This window comes from Oratosquilla oratoria, chromosome 9 (genome assembly GCF_046742065.1).
Source record: "Oratosquilla oratoria isolate Oo_2021 chromosome 9, ASM4674206v1, whole genome shotgun sequence".
Taxonomy (NCBI): Eukaryota; Metazoa; Arthropoda; class Malacostraca; order Stomatopoda; family Squillidae; genus Oratosquilla; species Oratosquilla oratoria.
This window is the reverse complement of record NC_134785.1, coordinates 78,053,515-78,073,662: the sequence shown is the minus strand read 5'-3', so window position 1 is coordinate 78,073,662 and position 20,148 is coordinate 78,053,515. Positions and strand designations below refer to the sequence as shown.

Sequence of the window (20,148 nt, the reverse complement as noted above, 5' to 3'; positions counted from 1 at the left end):
GAGCACAGTCTCCAGACACCACAGGGAAAAGCAGAACACCTGCAAAGATCAACCGGAAAGGCGCAAGTTCTCTAAAGACCAAATTAAATAATGGAACTTCTTCACTTCTAAAGGTGAAAAGAGGAAAATCTACAAAGTCCAAAAAGAAGAGCGGAACGTTCCCAGAGGCCAAAGGGAAACATACAAAGACTCCAAAGTCTAAAACGAAAGGAGCAGGGTCTCCAAAGACCGCAGGGAAAAGTGAAACATCTACAGGGATCAAACGGAAGGGAACAAGGTCTCTAAAGACCAAATTAAAAGATGGAACTTCTTCAATTGTAAAGATGAAAAGAGGAAAATCTCCAAAGTCCAAAGAGAAGAGCGGGACATCCCCAAAGGCCAAAGGGAGAAAGACAAAGGCTCCAAAGTCTAAAGCGAAAGAAAAAGGGCCTTCAAAGACAAAAGGGAGTGGTGGAACATCTGCAAGGGTCAAAGGGAAAGGAGTAAATTCTCCAAAGACCAAAGCAAAACATGGCACTTCTCTAAATGTAGAGGTGAAAAGAGGAAGGTCTCAAAAGCCCAAAGAGAAAATAAGAATTTCCCCAGAGGCCAAAGGGAGAGATGCAAACCCTCCAAAGACTAAAGTGAAAGAATTAGGGTCTCCAGAGACCAAAGGGAAAGATGGAACATCTTCAAGAATCAAAGGGAAAGGTGCAAAACCTTCAAAGGGTAAAAAGAAAAGTCAAACTTCTCCCAGTGCAAAGGCGAAAGTAGGAAGGTCTCCAAAACCCAAAGAGAAAAATAAAATTTTACCAGAGACCAAAAGAAGAGGTGCAAAGTCTCCAAAAACTAAAGCAAAAAGAACAGGGTCTCCAAAGACCAAACGAAAAGGTGGGACATCTTCAGGGACTGGTGGTAAAGGTATTCGTGGAGAAAAAGTTCAGAAAATATCCAAAAGGCCTGGAAATACCACAGACTGCCAGGCGAAAGGTGGGGTGTGCAGTCAGAGGTGCAGAAAACCCATACTTAGCGCCATCTGCAGTGGAAACAAAATATGTTGTAACTCTCGAGAGAGAAGGGACACCAAATGCAAAAATAATGGAGGTGTCTGCAAAATTCCTGACATCTCTTGTGAAGAGATCGAAGACGTTGATCCCTGTAAAGAAGGGAAGAAATGTTGTAAGATCAAAATGTCATCAAAGTGTAGGGATAATGGGGGTCATTGTACCACCAATGAAGGCAATTGTAAAATTATCAAAGGAGTTGACCCCTGCAAGAACGGTAAGACCTGCTGTGAGAGACAGCAGAAACAGTCCATGAAGAAATGCAAGGCGAGCGGTGGATTTTGTGCTGTCAACACGACATCCTGCGAAATTATAGAAGGAGTCAAAAGTTGTAAAAACAACAAAATCTGCTGCAAAAGAACACAGAACAAATGCATGGAAAATGGAGGATTTTGTACTCTTAATGATCACAATTGTCAAGTCATCAAGGATTTGCAGTGTGAAGGCGGCGAAATATGCTGCAAGAAGGAGAAATGCAAGAAGAAAGGGGGCTTTTGTGCAGAGGCCAAAACAAACTGCGAAGTTCTGGAAGGAGCCCAGGGGTGCAAAGACAAAAAAGTCTGCTGTAAAAGGACAAAGAACAAAGGCAAATGCAAACGCTATGGTGGAACATGTACTTTGAAAGGTGGCAAGTGCGAACTCATCAAGAGTGTTACATCTTGCAGAAATGGAAAGGTCTGCTGCAAGGGTCGCCTACAGAAATGTAAGGAGAGTGGAGGAACCTGCACATCGTTGGAAGCTGGCAACTGCGAAGTCATCGAAGGAGTGAAACCCTGCAAAGGCGGCAAAGTCTGTTGTAAGGGCATCTCACAAACCTGCAAAAAGAGCGGAGGAACCTGTAGCTCGAAAGGTGGAGAGTGCGAAGTTATCGATGGAGTGAAACCATGCAAGGACGACAAAGTGTGTTGCAAAGGAACCATAAAGACGTGCAAGAAGAGTGGAGGAACCTGTAGTTCGAAAGGTGGAGAGTGCGAAGTCATGAGAGGAGTAATGCCATGCAAGGATGACAAAGTCTGTTGTAAGGGAGCTATAAAGACCTGCAAGAAGAGTGGGGGAACCTGTAGTTCGAAAGGTGGACAGTGCGAAATCATTGAAGGGGTCAAGCTTTGCAAGGCTGAAAAAGTCTGTTGTAAAGGAACCATAAAGACCTGCAAGAAGAGCGGAGGAACCTGCAGTTTGAAAGGGAGCGGGAGCGAGTGCGAAGTTATGGAGGGAGTGAAACCATGCAAGGACGACAAAGTCTGCTGCAAAGGAACCATAAAGACCTGCAAGAAGAGCGGAGGAACCTGTAGGTCGACAGGTGGAGAGTGCGAAGTCATCGATGGAGTGAAGTCATGCAAAGATAACAAAGTTTGCTGCAAAGGAACCATAAAGACCTGCAAGAAGAGCGGAGGAACTTGTAGTTTAAAAGACAGCGGCAGCAAGTGCGAAGTTATGGAGGGAGTGAAACCATGCAAGGACGACAAAGTCTGTTGCAAAGGAACCTTAACGACCTGCAAGAAGAGTGGAGGAACATGCCGTTTGAAAGGGAGCGGGAGCGAGTGCGAGATTATGGAGGGAGTGAAACCATGCAAGGACGACAAAGTCTGTTGCAAAGGAGCCATAAAGACCTGCAAGAAGAGCGGAGGAACCTGCAGTTTGAAAGGGAGCGGAAGCGAGTGCGAGATTATGGAGGGAGTGAAACCATGCAAGGACGACAAAGTCTGCTGCAAAGGAACTATAAAGACCTGCAAGAAGAGCGGAGGAACCTGTAATTCGAAAGGTGGAGAGTGCGAAGTCATCGACGGAGTGAAGCCATGCAAAGATGACAAAGTCTGTTGCAAAGGAACCTTAAAGACCTGCAAAAAGAGTGGAGGAACCTGCCGTTTGAAAGGGAGCGGGAGCGAGTGCGAGATTATGGAGGGAGTGAAACCATGCAAGGACGACAATGTCTGTTGCAAAGGAGCCATAAAGACCTGCAAGAAGAGCGGAGGAACCTGCAGTTTGAAAGGGAGCGGAAGTGAGTGCGAGATTATGGAGGGAGTGAAACCATGCAAGGACGACAAAGTCTGCTGCAAAGGAACTATAAAGACCTGCAAGAAGAGCGGAGGAACCTGTAGTTCGAAAGGTGGAGAGTGCGAAGTCATCGACGGAGTGAAGCCATGCAAAGATGACAAAGTCTGTTGCAAAGGAACCTTAAAGACCTGCAAAAAGAGTGGAGGAACCTGCAGTTTGAAAGACAGCGGGAGCGAGTGCGAAGTTATTGATGGAGTGAAACCATGCAAAGACGACAAGGTCTGTTGCAAGGTAACCTTAAAGACCTGTAAGAAGAGCGGAGGAACCTGTAGTTCGAAAGGCAGCGAGTGCGAAGTCATCAAAGGAGTAAAGGCATGCAAGGATGACAAAATCTGCTGTAAAGAAACCAAAAAGACCTGCAAGAAGAGTGGAGGAACTTGTAGTTCGAAAGGTGGAGAGTGCGAAGTCATCGATGGAGTGAAACCATGCAAGGACGACAAAGTCTGTTGCAAAGGAGCCATAAAGACCTGCAAGGAGAGTAGAGGAACCTGCAGTTCGAAAGGTGGAGAGTGCGAAGTCATCAGTGGAGTGAAACCATGCAAGGACGGCAAAGTCTGTTGCAAGGGAACTTCAAAGGCCTCAACTCAAAGTACTTCAATATTTACAACATACACTTCTACTCTTACTCCGGCAAGTACTTTTGCTTCAGCATCTAAATCTACATCACCCTCTACCTTCATGACGATAAGCTCTCCTGCTTCAAAATCCACAAGTGATTCTGATTCAACGCATATATCTACATCTCCATCTACTCCCACTTCAACATCATCTACTTTCACCACCAAAACCTCTCCTTCCTCAAGACCCACAAGTCCTTCTGATTCAACACCTACATCTGGATCTATTTCCACTTCAATATCACCTTCTACTCCCCCCACTTCAACATCATCTTCTATTTCCACCACCAAAACTTCTCCTACCTCAAAATCAACAAGTCCTTCTGATTTAAAATCTACTTCCACATCTGCATCTACTCCCACTTTAATATCACCCTCTACTCACCCCACTTCAACATCACCTTCTATTTTCACCACCCCTACTTTCACGTCTTCTTCAAAACCCACAAGTTCTTCTGACCCAATACCTACTTTTATGTCTGGATCTACTCCCACTTTAACATCACTTTCAACTTCCCCCACCTCAACATCACCTTCTACTTTCAATAACAGAATTTCTTCTGCTTCAGAACCCACAAGTCCTTTTGATTCAACACCTGCTTCTACACCTGCATCTATTATCACTTCAACATCATCTTCTACTTTCACAACCAAAGCTTCTACTTCAAAATCTACAAGTCCTTCTGATTCAGCACCTACATCTCCATCTTCACCCACTCCCACTTCAACATTACCCTCTAGTTTTACAAGCAAAAGTTCTCCTGATTCAAAATCCATTTCAGTGTCAGCACCTACTTCCACTTCAACATCAATTTTGACTTCAACCAGTAGAACATCTGTTCCAACTTCCGTCTCTAAATCATCATCTTCGACATTGTTAACTTCAACGTCAACTTCATCATATACATCTATTTCAACCAGTAGAAGTATATCGGATTCAACTTCTACTGCATCTACTACTTTAACATCAACTACGTTAACCGATGACACCAATTCTGTTCCAACATCAACTTCTACTACTGCCTCTACGAAATCAAGTTCTTCAGGCACCACAAGTACAACTGTTTCTTCATCTGCTTATACATCTACATCTATATCTACAATAACTACTTCAACATCAACTTCCTCATCTACTTCAAAAACCATACCCACTTCCAAAGAAATTACTTCCACTTCAACCACTACACAATCAACTACTACTTCAACATCAACTTCCACTTCTACTTCCACAACTACTTCAACCACTACACTATATACAACAAATACTTTTACATCAACTTCCACATACACTTCAATAACATCTACATCCACTTCTACTTCAACCACAACAACATTTACTACTATTTCAACATATACTTCAACAACCACATCTATTTCCACAACTTCTACTTCCACTTCAACCACTACAACTTGTACTTCAGCAATATCTACCACAACATCAACTTCCACTTCTTCTTCCACAACATCTACTTACACTTCAACCACTACAACATCTACAACTACTACGTCAACATCAACTTCTATATCTACATCAAAAACCACTTCTTCAACTACATCTACTTCAACAACAACAACAACTACCTCCCCTTCAACTTCAACTAGTACAAATACGTCTACTTCAACCGCTACAACATCCACAACATCTACTACGACTTCAACCATTACATCTACTACTACCACATCAACTTCCACTTCTTCCTCCACAACATCTACTTCCACTTCAACTTATACATCTACAACTACTACGTCAACATTAACTTCTACATCTACATCAACAACCACTTCTTCGAATACATCTACTTCAACAACAACAACAACAACTACCTCCACTTCAACTTCAACTAGCACATGTACGTCTACTTCATTCACTACAACATCCACAACAACTACTTCCACTTCAACCACTACAACATCTACTACTACCACAACATCAACTTCAACTTCTTCCACAACATCTACTTCCACTTCAACCACTACAACATCTACAACTGCTATGTCAACATCAACTTCTATATCTACATCAAAAACCACTTCTTCAACTACATCTACTTCAACAACAACAACAACTACCTCCCCTTCAACTTCAACTAGTACAAATACGTCTACTTCAACCGCTACAACATCCACAACATCTACTACGACTTCAACCATTACAACATCTACTACTACCACATCAACTTCCACTTCTTCCTCCACAACATCTACTTCCACTTCAACCAATACATCTACAACTACTACGTCAACATTAACTTCTACATCTACATCAACAACCACTTCTTCGAAAACATCTACTTCAACAACAACAACAACTACCTCCACTTCAACTACAACTAGCACAAGTACGTCTACTTCACCCACTACAACATCCACAACAACTACTTCCACTTCAACCACTACAGCATCTACTACTACCACAACATCAACTTCAACTTCTTCCACAACATCTACTTCCACTTCAACCACTACAACATCTACAACTAGTACGTCAACATCAACCTCTACCTCTACATCAACAACCACTTCTTCAACTACATTTCCTTCAACAACAACAACAACTACATCGACTTCAACTTCAACTAGTACAACTACGTCTACTTCAACCACTACAACATCCACAACAACTACTTCCACTCTAACCACTACAACATCTACTACTACCACAACATCAACTTCAACTTCTTCCACAACACTTACTTCCACTTCAGCCACTACAACATCTACAACTACTACGTCAAAATCAACTTCTACACCTACATCAACAACCAAATCTTCAACTACATCTACTTCAACAACAACAACTACCTCCACTTCAACTTCACCTAGTACAAGCACGTCTACTTCAACCACTACAACATCCACAACAACTACTTCCACTTCAACCACTATAACAACTACTACATCAACAACATCAATTTCCACCTCCTCCACAACATCTACTTCCACTTCAATCACTACAACATCTAAAACTACTACGTCAACATCAACTTCTACATCTACATCAACAACCACTTCTTCAACTACATCTACTTCAACAACATCTACCTCCACTTCAACTTCAACTAGGACAAGTATGTCTACTTCAACCACTACAACTACTACGTCAACTTCTACATCTACATCAAGAACCACTTCTTTAACTACATCTTCTTCAAAAACAACAACAACTACCTCCACTTCAACTTCAACTAGTACAAGTACGTCTACTTCAACCACTACAACATCCACAACAACAACTTCCACTTCAGCCACTACAACATCTACTACTACCACAACATCAACTTCCACTTCTTCCACAGCATCTACTTCCATGTCAACCACTACAACATCTACTACTACTACATCAACATCAACTTCTACATCTACATCAACAACCAATGCTTCAACTATATCTACTTCAACAATAACAACAACAACCTCCACTTCAACTAGTACAAAGACATATATCTCAACCACTATGACATCCACAACATCTACTTCCACTTCAACCACTACAACATCTACAACTACCACAACATCAACTTTCGCATCTTCTTCCACAACATCTACTTCCACTTTAACCACTACAACTTCTACAAATACTACGTCAACAACTTCTACCTCTACATCAACAACCACTTCTTCAACTACATCTACTTCAACAACAGCAACAACTACTTCCCCTTCAACTTCAACTATTACATGTACGTCAACTTCAACATCCACAAAAATTAGTTCTACTTCAACCACTACAACACCTACTACTACCACCACATCAACTTCCACTTCTTCTTCCATAACATATACTTCCACTTCAACCACTACAACATCTACAACTACTACGTCAACATCAACTTCTACATCTACACCAACAACCACTTCTTTAACTACATCTACTTCAACAACAACAGCTGCCTCCCCTTCAATTTCAACTAAAACAAGTACGTCTACTTCAACCACTACAACATCCACAACAACTACTTCCATTTCAACCGCTACAACATCTACTGCCACAACATCAACTTCCACTTTTTCTTCCACAACCTCTACTTCCACTTCAACCACTACAACATCTACAACTACTACGTCAACATCAACTTCTACATCTACATCAACAACCACTTATTCAACTATATCTACTTCAACAACAATAGCTACCTCCACTTCAACTTCAACTAGTACAAGTACGTCTACTTCAACCACTACAACATCTACAACACCTACTCCCACTTCAACCACTAAAACATCTGCCACTACCACAATATCAACTTCCACTTCTTCTTCCACAACATCTACTTCCACTTCAACTAGTTCAACATATACAACTACTACGTCAACATCAACGTCTACATCTACATCAACAAACACTTCTTCAACTACATCTACTTCAACAATAACAACCTCCACTTCAACTTCAACTAGTACAAGTACGTCTACTTCAACCACTATAACATCCACGACAACTAATTCCACTTCAACCACTACAACATCTACTACTACCACAACATCAACTTCCGCTTCTTCCACAACATCTACTACCACTTCAACCACTACAACATCTACAACTACTACGTCAACAACTTCTACCTCTACATCAAGAACCACTTCTTCAATTATATCTACTTCAACAACAACAACAACAACAACAACAACAACCTTCACTTCAACTTCAACTAGTACAAGTACGTCTACTTCAACCACTACAACATCCACAACAACTACTTCCACTTCAACCACTACAACATCTACCACTACCATAACATTAACTTCCACTTCTTCTTCCACAACATCTACTACCATTTCAACCACTATAATATCTTCAACTACTACGTCAACATCAACGTCCACATCTACATCAACAACCACTTCTTTAACTACATCTAATTCAACAACAACAACAACTAATTCCACTTCAACCTCAACTAGTACAAGTACGTCTACTTCAACCACTACAACATCCACAACAACTACTTCCACTTCAACCGCTACAACATCTACTACTACCAAAACATTAACTTCCACTTCTTCTTCCACAACATCTACTTCCATTTCAACCACTACAACATCTGCAACTACTACGTCAATATCAACTTCTACATCTATATCAACAACCAATGCTTCAACTACATTTACTTCAACAACAACAACTACCTCCACTTTAACTTCAACTAGTACAAGTACGTCTACTTCAACCACTACAACATCCACAACAGCTACTTCCACTTCAACCACTACAATATCTACTTTTACCACAATATCAACTTCCACTTCTTCTTCCACAACATCTACTTTCATTTCAACCACTACAATATCTACAACTACTATGTCAACATCAACCTCTACATTTACATCAACAACCACTTTTTCAACTACATCTACTTCAACAACAACCTCCACTTCAACTTCAACTAGTACAAGTACGTCTACTTCAACCACTACAACATCCACAACAACTACTTCCACTCCAACCACTACAACTTCTACTACTACCACAACATCAACTTCCACTTCTTCCACAGCATCTACTTCAACAACAGCAACAACAACTACCTCCACTTCAACAGGTACAATTACGTCTACTTCAACCACTACAACTTCCACAACAATTGCTTCCACTTCAACCACTACAACATCTACTACTACCACAACATCAACTTCCACTTCAAACACTACAACATCTACAACTTCTACGTCAACATCAACGTCTACCTTTACATCAACAACCACTTCTTCAACTACATCTACTTTAACAACAACAACCACCACTTCAAATTCAACTACTACACGTACGTCTACTTCAACCACTACAACATCCACAACAACTACTTCCACTTCAACCACTGCAACATCTACTACTACCACAACATCAACTTTTACCTCTTCTTCCACAACATCTACTTCCACTTCAACCACTACAACATCTACAACTAGTACGTCAACTCCTACATCTACATCAACAACCACATCTTTAACTACATCTACTTCAACAACAATACAAACAACAACAACAACTACCTCCACTTCAACTTCAACTAGTACAGCTACGTCTACTTCAACCACTACAACATCCACAACAACTACTTCCACTTCAACCACTACAACATCTACTACTACCACTACATTAACTTCCACTTCTTCTTCCACAACATCTACTTCCATTTCAACCACTACAACATCTACAACTACTACGTCAACATCAACCTCTACATCTACATCGACAACCACTTCTTCAACTACATCTGCTTCAACAACAACAACAACCTCTACTTCAACTTCAACTAGTACAAGTACGTCTACTTCAACCACTACAACATCCACAACAACTACTTCCACTTCAACCCCTAGAACATCTACTACTACCACACCGTCAACTGCCACCTCTTCCACAACATCTTCTTCCACTTCAACCACTACAATATCTGCAACTACTATGTCAACATCAACTTCAACATCTACATCAACAACCACTTCTTCAACTACATCTACTTCAACAACAACAACAACTACCTCCACTTCAACTTCAACTAGTACAAGTACATCTACTTCAACCACTACAACATTCACAACAACTACTTCCACTTCAACCGCAACAACATCTACTACTACCACAACATCAACTTCCACTTCTTCCACAACATCTATTTCCACTTCAACCACTACAACATCTATAACTACTACGTCAAAATCTATATCTACATCAACAACCATATCCACTACTTCATACTTTTCAGCAACAATATCTACCTCCACTTCAACTTCAACTAGTACAAGTACGTCTACTTCAACCACTACAACATCCTCAACAACTACTTCCACTTCATCCACTACAACATCTGCTACTACCACAACATCAACTTTCACTTCTTCTACTACAACACTTAATTCCACTTCAACCACTACAACATCTACAACTACTACGGCAACATCAACCTCTACATCTACATCAACAACCACTTCTTCAACTACATCTACTTCAACAACAACAACAACCTCTACTTCAACTTCAACTAGTACAAGTACCTCTACTTCAACCACCACAACATCCAAAACAACTACTTCCACTTCAACCCCTAGAACATCTACTACTACCACACCGTCAACTTCCACCTCTTCCACAACATCTACTTCCACTTCAACCACTACAATATCTGCAACTACTACGTCAACATCAACTTCTACATCTACATCAACAACCACTTCTTCAACTACATCTACTTCAACAGCAACAACAACTACCTCCACTTCAACTTCAACTAGTATAAGTACGTCTACTTCAACCACTACAACATCCACAATAACTACTTCCACTTCAACCACTACAACATCTACTACTACCACGACATTAACTTCCACGTCTTCCACAGCATCTACTTCCACTTCAACCCCTACAACATCTATAACTACTACGTCAAAATCAACTTATACACCTACATCAACAACCACTTCTTCAACTACATCTACTTCAACAACAACAACAACTACCTCCACTTCAACTTCAACTAGTACAAGTACGTCTACTTCAACCACTATAACATCCACAACAACTACTTCCACTTCAACCACTATAACATCTACTACTACGACAACATCAATTTCCACTTCTTCCACAACATCTACTTCCACTTCAACCACTACAACATCTACAATTAGTACGTCAACACCAACTTCTACATCTACATCAACAATCACTTCTTCAACTACATCTACTTCAACAACACCAACAATTACCTCCACTTCAACTTCAACTAGTACAGGTACGTCTACTTCAACCACTACAACACCCACAACAATTACTCCCACTTCAACAACTACAACATCTACTACTACCACAACATCAACTTCCACTTCTTCCACAACATCTACTTCCACTTCAACCACTAAAACATCTACATCTACTACGTCAACATCAACTTCTATATCTACATCAACAACCTATTCCTCTACTTCATACGCTTCAACAACAACACCAATATCTACCTCAACTTCAACTTCAACTAGTACAAGTACGTCTACTTCAACCACTACAACATCCACAACTAATTCCACTTCATCCACTACAACATCTGCTACTACCACAACATCAATTTTCACTTCTTCTACCACAACATTTACTTCCACTTCAACCACTACATCTACAACTACTACGGCAACATCAACGTCTACATCTACATCAATAACCACTTCTTCAACTACATCTATTTCAACAACAACAATAACTTCCACTTCAACTAGTACAAGTACGTCTACTTCAACCACTACAACATCCATAACAACTACTTCCACTTCAACCCCTAGAACATCTACTACAGCAACGTCAACTGCCACTTCTTCCACAACATCTACTTCCACCTCAACCACTACAATATCTGCAACTACTACGTCAACATCAACTTCTACATCTACATCAACAACCACTTCTTCAACTACATCTACTTCAACAACAACAACTACATCCACTTCAACTTCAACTAGTACAAGTACGCCTACTTCAACCACTATAACATCCACAACAACTACTTCCACTTCAAGCACTATAACATCTACTACTACGACAACATCAACTTCCACTTCTTCCACAACATCTATTTCCACTTCAACCACTACAACACCTACAATTAGTACGTCAACACCAACTTCTACATCTACATCAGCAATCACTTCTTCAACTACCTCTACTTCAACAACACCAACAATTACCTCCACTTCAACTTCAACTAGTACAAGTACGTCTACTTCAACCACTATAACATCCACAACAACTACTTCCACTTCAACCACTGTAACATCTACTACTACGACAACATCAACTTCCACTTCTTCCACAGCATCAACTTCCACGTCAACAAGAACTACCTCCACTTCAACTAGTATAAGTACATCTACTTCAACCACTACAACATCCACAACAACTACTTCCACTTCAACCACTACAACATCTACTACTACCACAACATCAACGTCCACTTCTTCCACAACATCTACTTCCACTTCAACTACTACAACATCTACAACTACTACGACAACATCAAATTCTAAATCTACATCAACAACCACTTCTGTAACTAAATCTACCTCAACAACAACAACAACTACCTTCACACCAACTTCAACTATTACAGGTATGTCTACTTCAACCACTATAACATCCACAACACCTACTTCCACTTCAACCACTACAACATCTACTACTATCACAACATCAACTTCCACTTCTTCCACAACATTTACTTCCACGTCAACCACTAAAACATCTACAACTATTACGTCATCATCAACTTCTACATTTACATCAACAACTACTTCTTCAACTACATCTACTTCAACAACAACAACAACCACCACTTCAACTTCAACTAGTACAAGTACGTCCACTTCAACCACTACAACATCCACAACAACAACTTCCACTTCAACCCCTAGAACATCTACTACTACTACCACATCAACTTCCACTTTCTCTTCCACAACATCTACTTCCATGTCAACCACTACAATACTTACAACTACTACGTCAATATCAACGTCTACATCTACATCAACAACCACCTCTTCAATTACATCTACTTCAACAACAACAACAACTACCTCCACTTCAACTTCAACTAGTACAAGTACGTTTACTTCAACCACTACAACATCCACAAAAACTACTTCCACTTCAACCACTATAACATCTACTACTACCACAACATCAACTTCCACTTCTTCCACAGCATCAACTTCCACTTCAACCACAACATCATCTACAACTACTACGTCAACGTCAACTTCAACCTCTACATCAACAACTACTTCTTCAACTATATCTACTTCAACAACAACAACAACCTCCACTTCAACTAGTACAAATACGTCTATCTCAATCACTACAATACCCACAACAACTACTTCCACTTCAACCACTACAGCATCTACAGCTACCACAACATCAACTTCCACTTTTTCTTCCACAACATTTACTTCCACTTCAACCACTACAACATCTACAGCTACTACGTCAACAACTTCTACCTCTACATCAACAACCACTTCTTCAACTACATCTACTTCAACAACAACAACAACTACCTCCACTTCAACTTCATCTAGTACAAGTACGTCTACTTCAACCTCTACAACATCCATAACAACTACTTCCACTTCAACCACTACAACACTTGCTGCCACCACAACATCAACCTTCACTTCTTCTTCCACAGCATCTACTTCCATTTCAACCACTACAACATCTACAACTACTACGTCAACATCAACTTCTACATCTACATCTACATCAACAACCACTCCTTCAACTACATCTACTTCAACGACAACAACAACTACTTCAACTTCAACTTCAACAAGTACAAGTACGTCTACTTCAACCACTACAACATCCACTACAACTTCTTCCACTTCAACCATTACAACATCTACTTCCACTTTTTCTTCCACAACATTTACTTCCACTTCAACCACTGCAACATCTACAACTACTACGTCAACAACTTCTACCTCTACATCAACAACCACTTCTTCAACTACATCTACTTCAACAACAACAACTACATCCACTTCAATTTCAACTAGTACAAGTACGTCTACTTCAACCACTACGAGATCCATAACAACTACTTCCACTTCAACCAGTACAACACTTACTACTACCACAACGTTAACTTCTACTTCTTCTTCCACAACATCTACTTCCACTTCAACCACTACAACATCTACAACTACTACGTCAACATCAACGTCTACATCTACATCAGCAACCACTTCTTCAACTACATTTACTTCAACAACAACCTCTACTTCAACTTCAACTAGTACAAGTACGTCTACTTCAACCACTACAACATTCACAAAAATTACTTCCACTTCAACCACTATAATGTCTACTACTACCACAACATCAACTTCCACTTCTTCTTCCACAACATCTACTTCCACTTCAACCACTACAACATCCACAATTTCTACGTCAACATCAACTTCTACATCTACATCAACGACCACTTCTTCAACTACATCTACTTCAACAACAACAACTACCTCCACTTCAACTTCAACTAGTAAAAGTACGTCTACTTTAACCACTACAACATCCACAACAAGAACTTCCACCTCAACCATTACAACATCTACTAGTACCACAACATCAACTTTCACTTCTTCTTCCACAATATCTACTTCCACTTCAACCACTACAACATCTACAACTACCACGTCAACATCAACCTCTACATTTACATCAACAACCACTTCCTCAACTATATCTACTTCAACAAAAACAACCTCCACTTCAACTTCAACTAGCACAAGAACGTTCACTTCAACCACTACAACATCCACAACAACTACTTCCACTTCAACCACTACAGCATCTACTACTACCACAACATCAACTTCAACTTCTTCCACAACATCTACTTCTACTTCAACCACTACAACATCTACAACTACTATGTCAACATCAACGTCTACCTCTACATCCAGAACTACTTCTTCAACTACATCTACTTTGAAAACAGCTACCTCCACTTCAACTTCAACTAGTACAGTTACGTCTACTTCAACCACTACAACATCCACAAAATCTACTTCCACTTCAACCACTACAACATCAACTACTACCACAACATTAACTTCCACTTCTTCCACAGCATCTACTTCCACTTCAACCACTACAACATCTACAACTACTACGTCAACAACTTCTACCTCTACATCAACATCCACTTTTTCAGCTACATCTACTTCAACAATAACAATTAAATCTACTTCAACAACAACAACTACCTCCATTTCAACTAGTACAAGTACGTCTACTTCAACCACTACAACACCCACAACACCTACTTCCACTTCAACTGTTACAGCATCTACTACTACCACAACATCATCTTTCACTTCTTCTTCCACAACATCTACTTCCACTTCAACCACTAAAACATCTACAACTACTACGTCCACGTCAACTCCTACATCTACATCAATAACTACTTCTTTAACTACATCTACTTCAACAACAACAATAACTACCTCCACTTCAACATCAACTAGTACAAGTACGTCTACTTCAACCACTACAACATCCACAACAACTTCTTTCACTTCAACCATTACAACATCTACTACTACCACAACATCAACTTCCACTTCTTCCACAATATCTACTTCCACTTCAACCACTACAACATCTACAACTACTTCGTCAACATCAACGTCTACCTCTACATCAACAACCACTTCTTCAACTACATCTACTTCAACAACAACAACCTCCACTTCAACTTCAACTAGCACAAGTACGTTTACTTCAACCACTACAACATCCACAACAACTACTTTCACTTCAACCACTACAACATCTACTACTACCACAACATCAACTTCCACTTCTTCTTCCACAATATCTACTTCCACTTCAACCACTACAACATCTACAACTACTATGTCAACATCAACGTCTGCCTCTACTTCAACAACCACTTCTTCAATTACATCTTCTCCAACAACAACAATAATAACAACTACCTCCACTTCAACTTCAACTAGTACAAGTACGTCTACTTCAACCACTACAACATTCACAAAAACTACTTCCACTTCAACCACTACAACATCTACTACTACCACAACATCAATTTCCACTTCTTCCACAGCATCTACTTCCACTTCAACCACTACAACATCTACAACTACTACGTCAACAACTTCTACCTCTACATCAACAACCACTTCTTCAACTATATCTGCTTCAACAATAAGAACTACATCTACTTCAACAACAACAACTACCTCCACTTCAACTTTAACTAGTACAAGTACGTCTACTTCAACCACTACAACACCCACAACAACTACTTCCACTTCAACCACTACAGCATCTATTACTACCACAACATCAACTTTCACTTCTTCTTCCACAACATCTACTTCCACTTCCACCACTACAACATCTACAACTACTACGTCAACGTTAACTCCTACATCTACATCAACAACCACTTCTTCAACTACATCCACTTCAACAACAACAACTACCTCCACTTCAACTTCAACTAGTACAAGTACGTCTACTTCAGCCACTACAACATCCACAACAACTACTTCCACTTCAACCACTACAACATCTACTACTACCACAACATCAACTTCCACTTCTTCCACAACATCTACTTCCACTTCAACCACTACAACATCTACAACTACTACGTCAACATCAACGTCTACATCTACATCAACAACCACTTCTTCAACTACATCTACTTCAACAACAACAACTATATCCACTTCAACTAGTACAAGTACGTCTACTTCAACCACTACAACATCAACTACAACTACTTTCACTTCAACCACTACAACATCCACAACAACTACTTCCACTTCAAGCACTGCAACATCTACTACTACCACAACATCAACTTCCACTTCTTCTTCCACAACATCTACTTCCACTTCAACCACTACAACATCTACAACTACTATGTCAACATCAACGTCTACCTCTACATCAACAACCACTTCTTCAACTACATCTACTTCAACAACAACAACTACCTCCACTTCAACGTCAACTAGTGCAAGTACGTCTACTTCAACCACTACAACATACACAACAAATACTTCCACTTCAATCACTACAACATCTACTACTACCACAACATCAACTTCCACTTCTTCCACAGCATCTACTTCCACTTCAACCACTACAACATCTACACCTACTACGTCAACAACCTCTACCTCCACATCAACAACCACTTCAACTACATCTACTTCAACAACAATAACTACATCTACTTCAACAACAACAACAATAACAACTACCTCCACTTCAACTTCAACCAGTACAAGTTCGTCTACTTCAACCAATACAACGCCCCTAACAACTACTTCTACTTCAACCACTACAGCATCTACTACTACTACTACTACAACATCAACATTCACTTCTTCTTCCGCAACATCTACTTCCACTTCAACCACTACAACATCTACAACTACTACGTCAACATCAACTTATGCATCTACATCAACAACCACTTCTTTAACTACATTTACTTCAACAACAACAACAACTACCTCTACTTCAACTTCAACTAGTACAAGTACGTCTACTTCAACCACTACAACATCCACAACAACTTCTTCCACTTCAACCATTACAACATCTACTACAACCATAACATCAACTTCCACTTCTTCTTCCACAATATCTACTTCCACTTCAACCACTACAACATCTACAACTACTTCGTCAACATCAACGTCTACCTCTACATCAACAACCACTTCTTCAACTACATCTACTTCAACGACAACCTCCACTTCAACTTCAACTAGCACAAGTACGTTTACTTCAACCACTACAGTATCCACAACAACTACTTTCACTTCAACCACTACAACATCTACTACTACCACAACATCAACTTCCACTTCTTCTTCCACAACATCTACTTCCACTTCAACCACTACAACATCTAAAACTACTATGTCAACATCAACGTCTATCTCTACATCAATAACCAATTATTCAATTACATCTACTTCAACAACAACAATAACAACAACTACCTCCACTTCAACTTCAACTAGTACAAGTACGTCTACTTCAACCACTACAACATCCACAAAAACTACTTCCACTTCAACCACTACAACATCTACTACTACCACAACATCAACTTCCACTTCTTCCACAGCATCTACTTCCACTTCAACCACTACAACATCTACAACTACTACGTCAACAACTTCTACCTCTACATCAACAACCACTTCTTCAACTACATCTGCTTCAACAATAAGAACTACATCTACTTCAACAACAACAACTACCTCCACTTCAACTTCAACTAGTACAAGTACGTCTACTTCAACCACTACAACACCCACAACAACTACTTCCACTTCAACCACTACAGCATCTATTACTACCACAACATCAACTTTCACTTCTTCTTCCACAACATCTACTTACACTTCCAGCACTACAACATCTACAACTACTACGTCAACGTTAACTCCTACATCTACATCAACAACCACTTCTTCAACTACATCTACTTCAACAACAACAACAACAACTTCCTCCACTTCAACTTCAACTAGTACAAGTACGTCTACTTCAACCACTACAACATCCACAACAACTACTTCCACTTCAACCACTACAACATCTACTACTACCACAACATCAACTTCCACTTCTTCCACAACATCTACTTCCACTTCAACCACTACAACATCTACAACTACTACGTCAACATCAACGTCTACATCTACATCAACAACCACTTCTTCAACTACATCTACTTCAACAACAACAACTACCTCCACTTCAACTTCAAGTAGTACAAGTACGTCTATTTCAACCACTACATCATCAACAACAACTACTTTCACTTCAACCACTACAACATCCACAACAACTACTTTCACTTCAAGCACTGCAACATCTACTACTACCACAACATCAACTTCCACTTCTTCTTCCACAACATCTACTTCCACTTCAACCACTACAACATCTACAACTACCATGTCAACATCAACGTCTACCTCTACATCAATAACCACTTCTTCAACTACATCTACTTCAACAACAACAATAACAACAACTACCTCCACTTCAACTTCAACTAGTACAAGTACGTCTACTTCAACCACTACAACATCCACAACAACTACTTCCACTTCAACCACTACAACATCTACTACTACCACAACATCAACTTCCACTTCTTCCACAGCATCTACTTCCACTTCAACCACTACAACATCTACAACTACTACGTCAACAACTTCTACCTCTACATCAACAACCACTTCTTCAACTACATCTGCTTCAACAATAAGAACTACATCTACTTCAACAACAACAACTACCTCCACTTCAACTTCAACTAGTACAAGTACGTCTACTTCAACCACTACAACACCCACAACAACTACTTCCACTGCAACCACTACAGCATCTATTACTACCACAACATCAACTTTCACTTCTTCTTCTACAACATGTACTTACACTTCCACCACTACAACATCTACAACTACTACGTCAACGTTAACTCCTACATCTACATCAACTACCACTTCTTCAACTACATCTACTTCAACAACAACAACAACAACTTCCTCAACTTCAACTTCAACTAGTACAAGTACGTCTACTTCAACCACTACAACATCCACAACAACTACTTTCACTTCAACCACTACAACATCTACTACTACCACAACATCAACTTCCACTTCTTCCACAACATCTACTTCCACTTCAACCACTACAACATCTACAACTACTACGTCAACATCAACGTCTACATCTACATCAACAACCACTTCTTCAACTACATCTACTTCAACAACAACTACCTCCACTTCAACTTCAACTAGTACAAGTACGTCTACTTCAACCCTTACAACATCAACAACAACTACTTTCACTTCAACCACTA

General features: G+C 39.9%; 1 protein-coding gene across 1 annotated transcript in view; it reads left to right on the top strand.

The window, feature by feature from the left end:
• Nucleotides 1-9,830: 9,830 nt before the first annotated feature.
• The window catches only part of LOC143028121 (uncharacterized), a gene marked incomplete at its 5' end in the record, with an annotated part of 15,117 nt that continues 4,799 nt past the window's right edge, over nt 9,831-20,148 (top strand). The window contains 6 exons of the mRNA XM_076189753.1: nt 9,831-9,974; nt 12,204-12,309; nt 13,681-14,505; nt 15,205-15,400; nt 15,800-16,085; nt 16,539-16,654. Of these exons, the coding sequence (XP_076045868.1) occupies nt 9,831-9,974; nt 12,204-12,309; nt 13,681-14,505; nt 15,205-15,400; nt 15,800-16,085; nt 16,539-16,654 (1,673 nt within the window). The remainder of the gene's footprint in view (nt 9,975-12,203; nt 12,310-13,680; nt 14,506-15,204; nt 15,401-15,799; nt 16,086-16,538; nt 16,655-20,148) is intronic.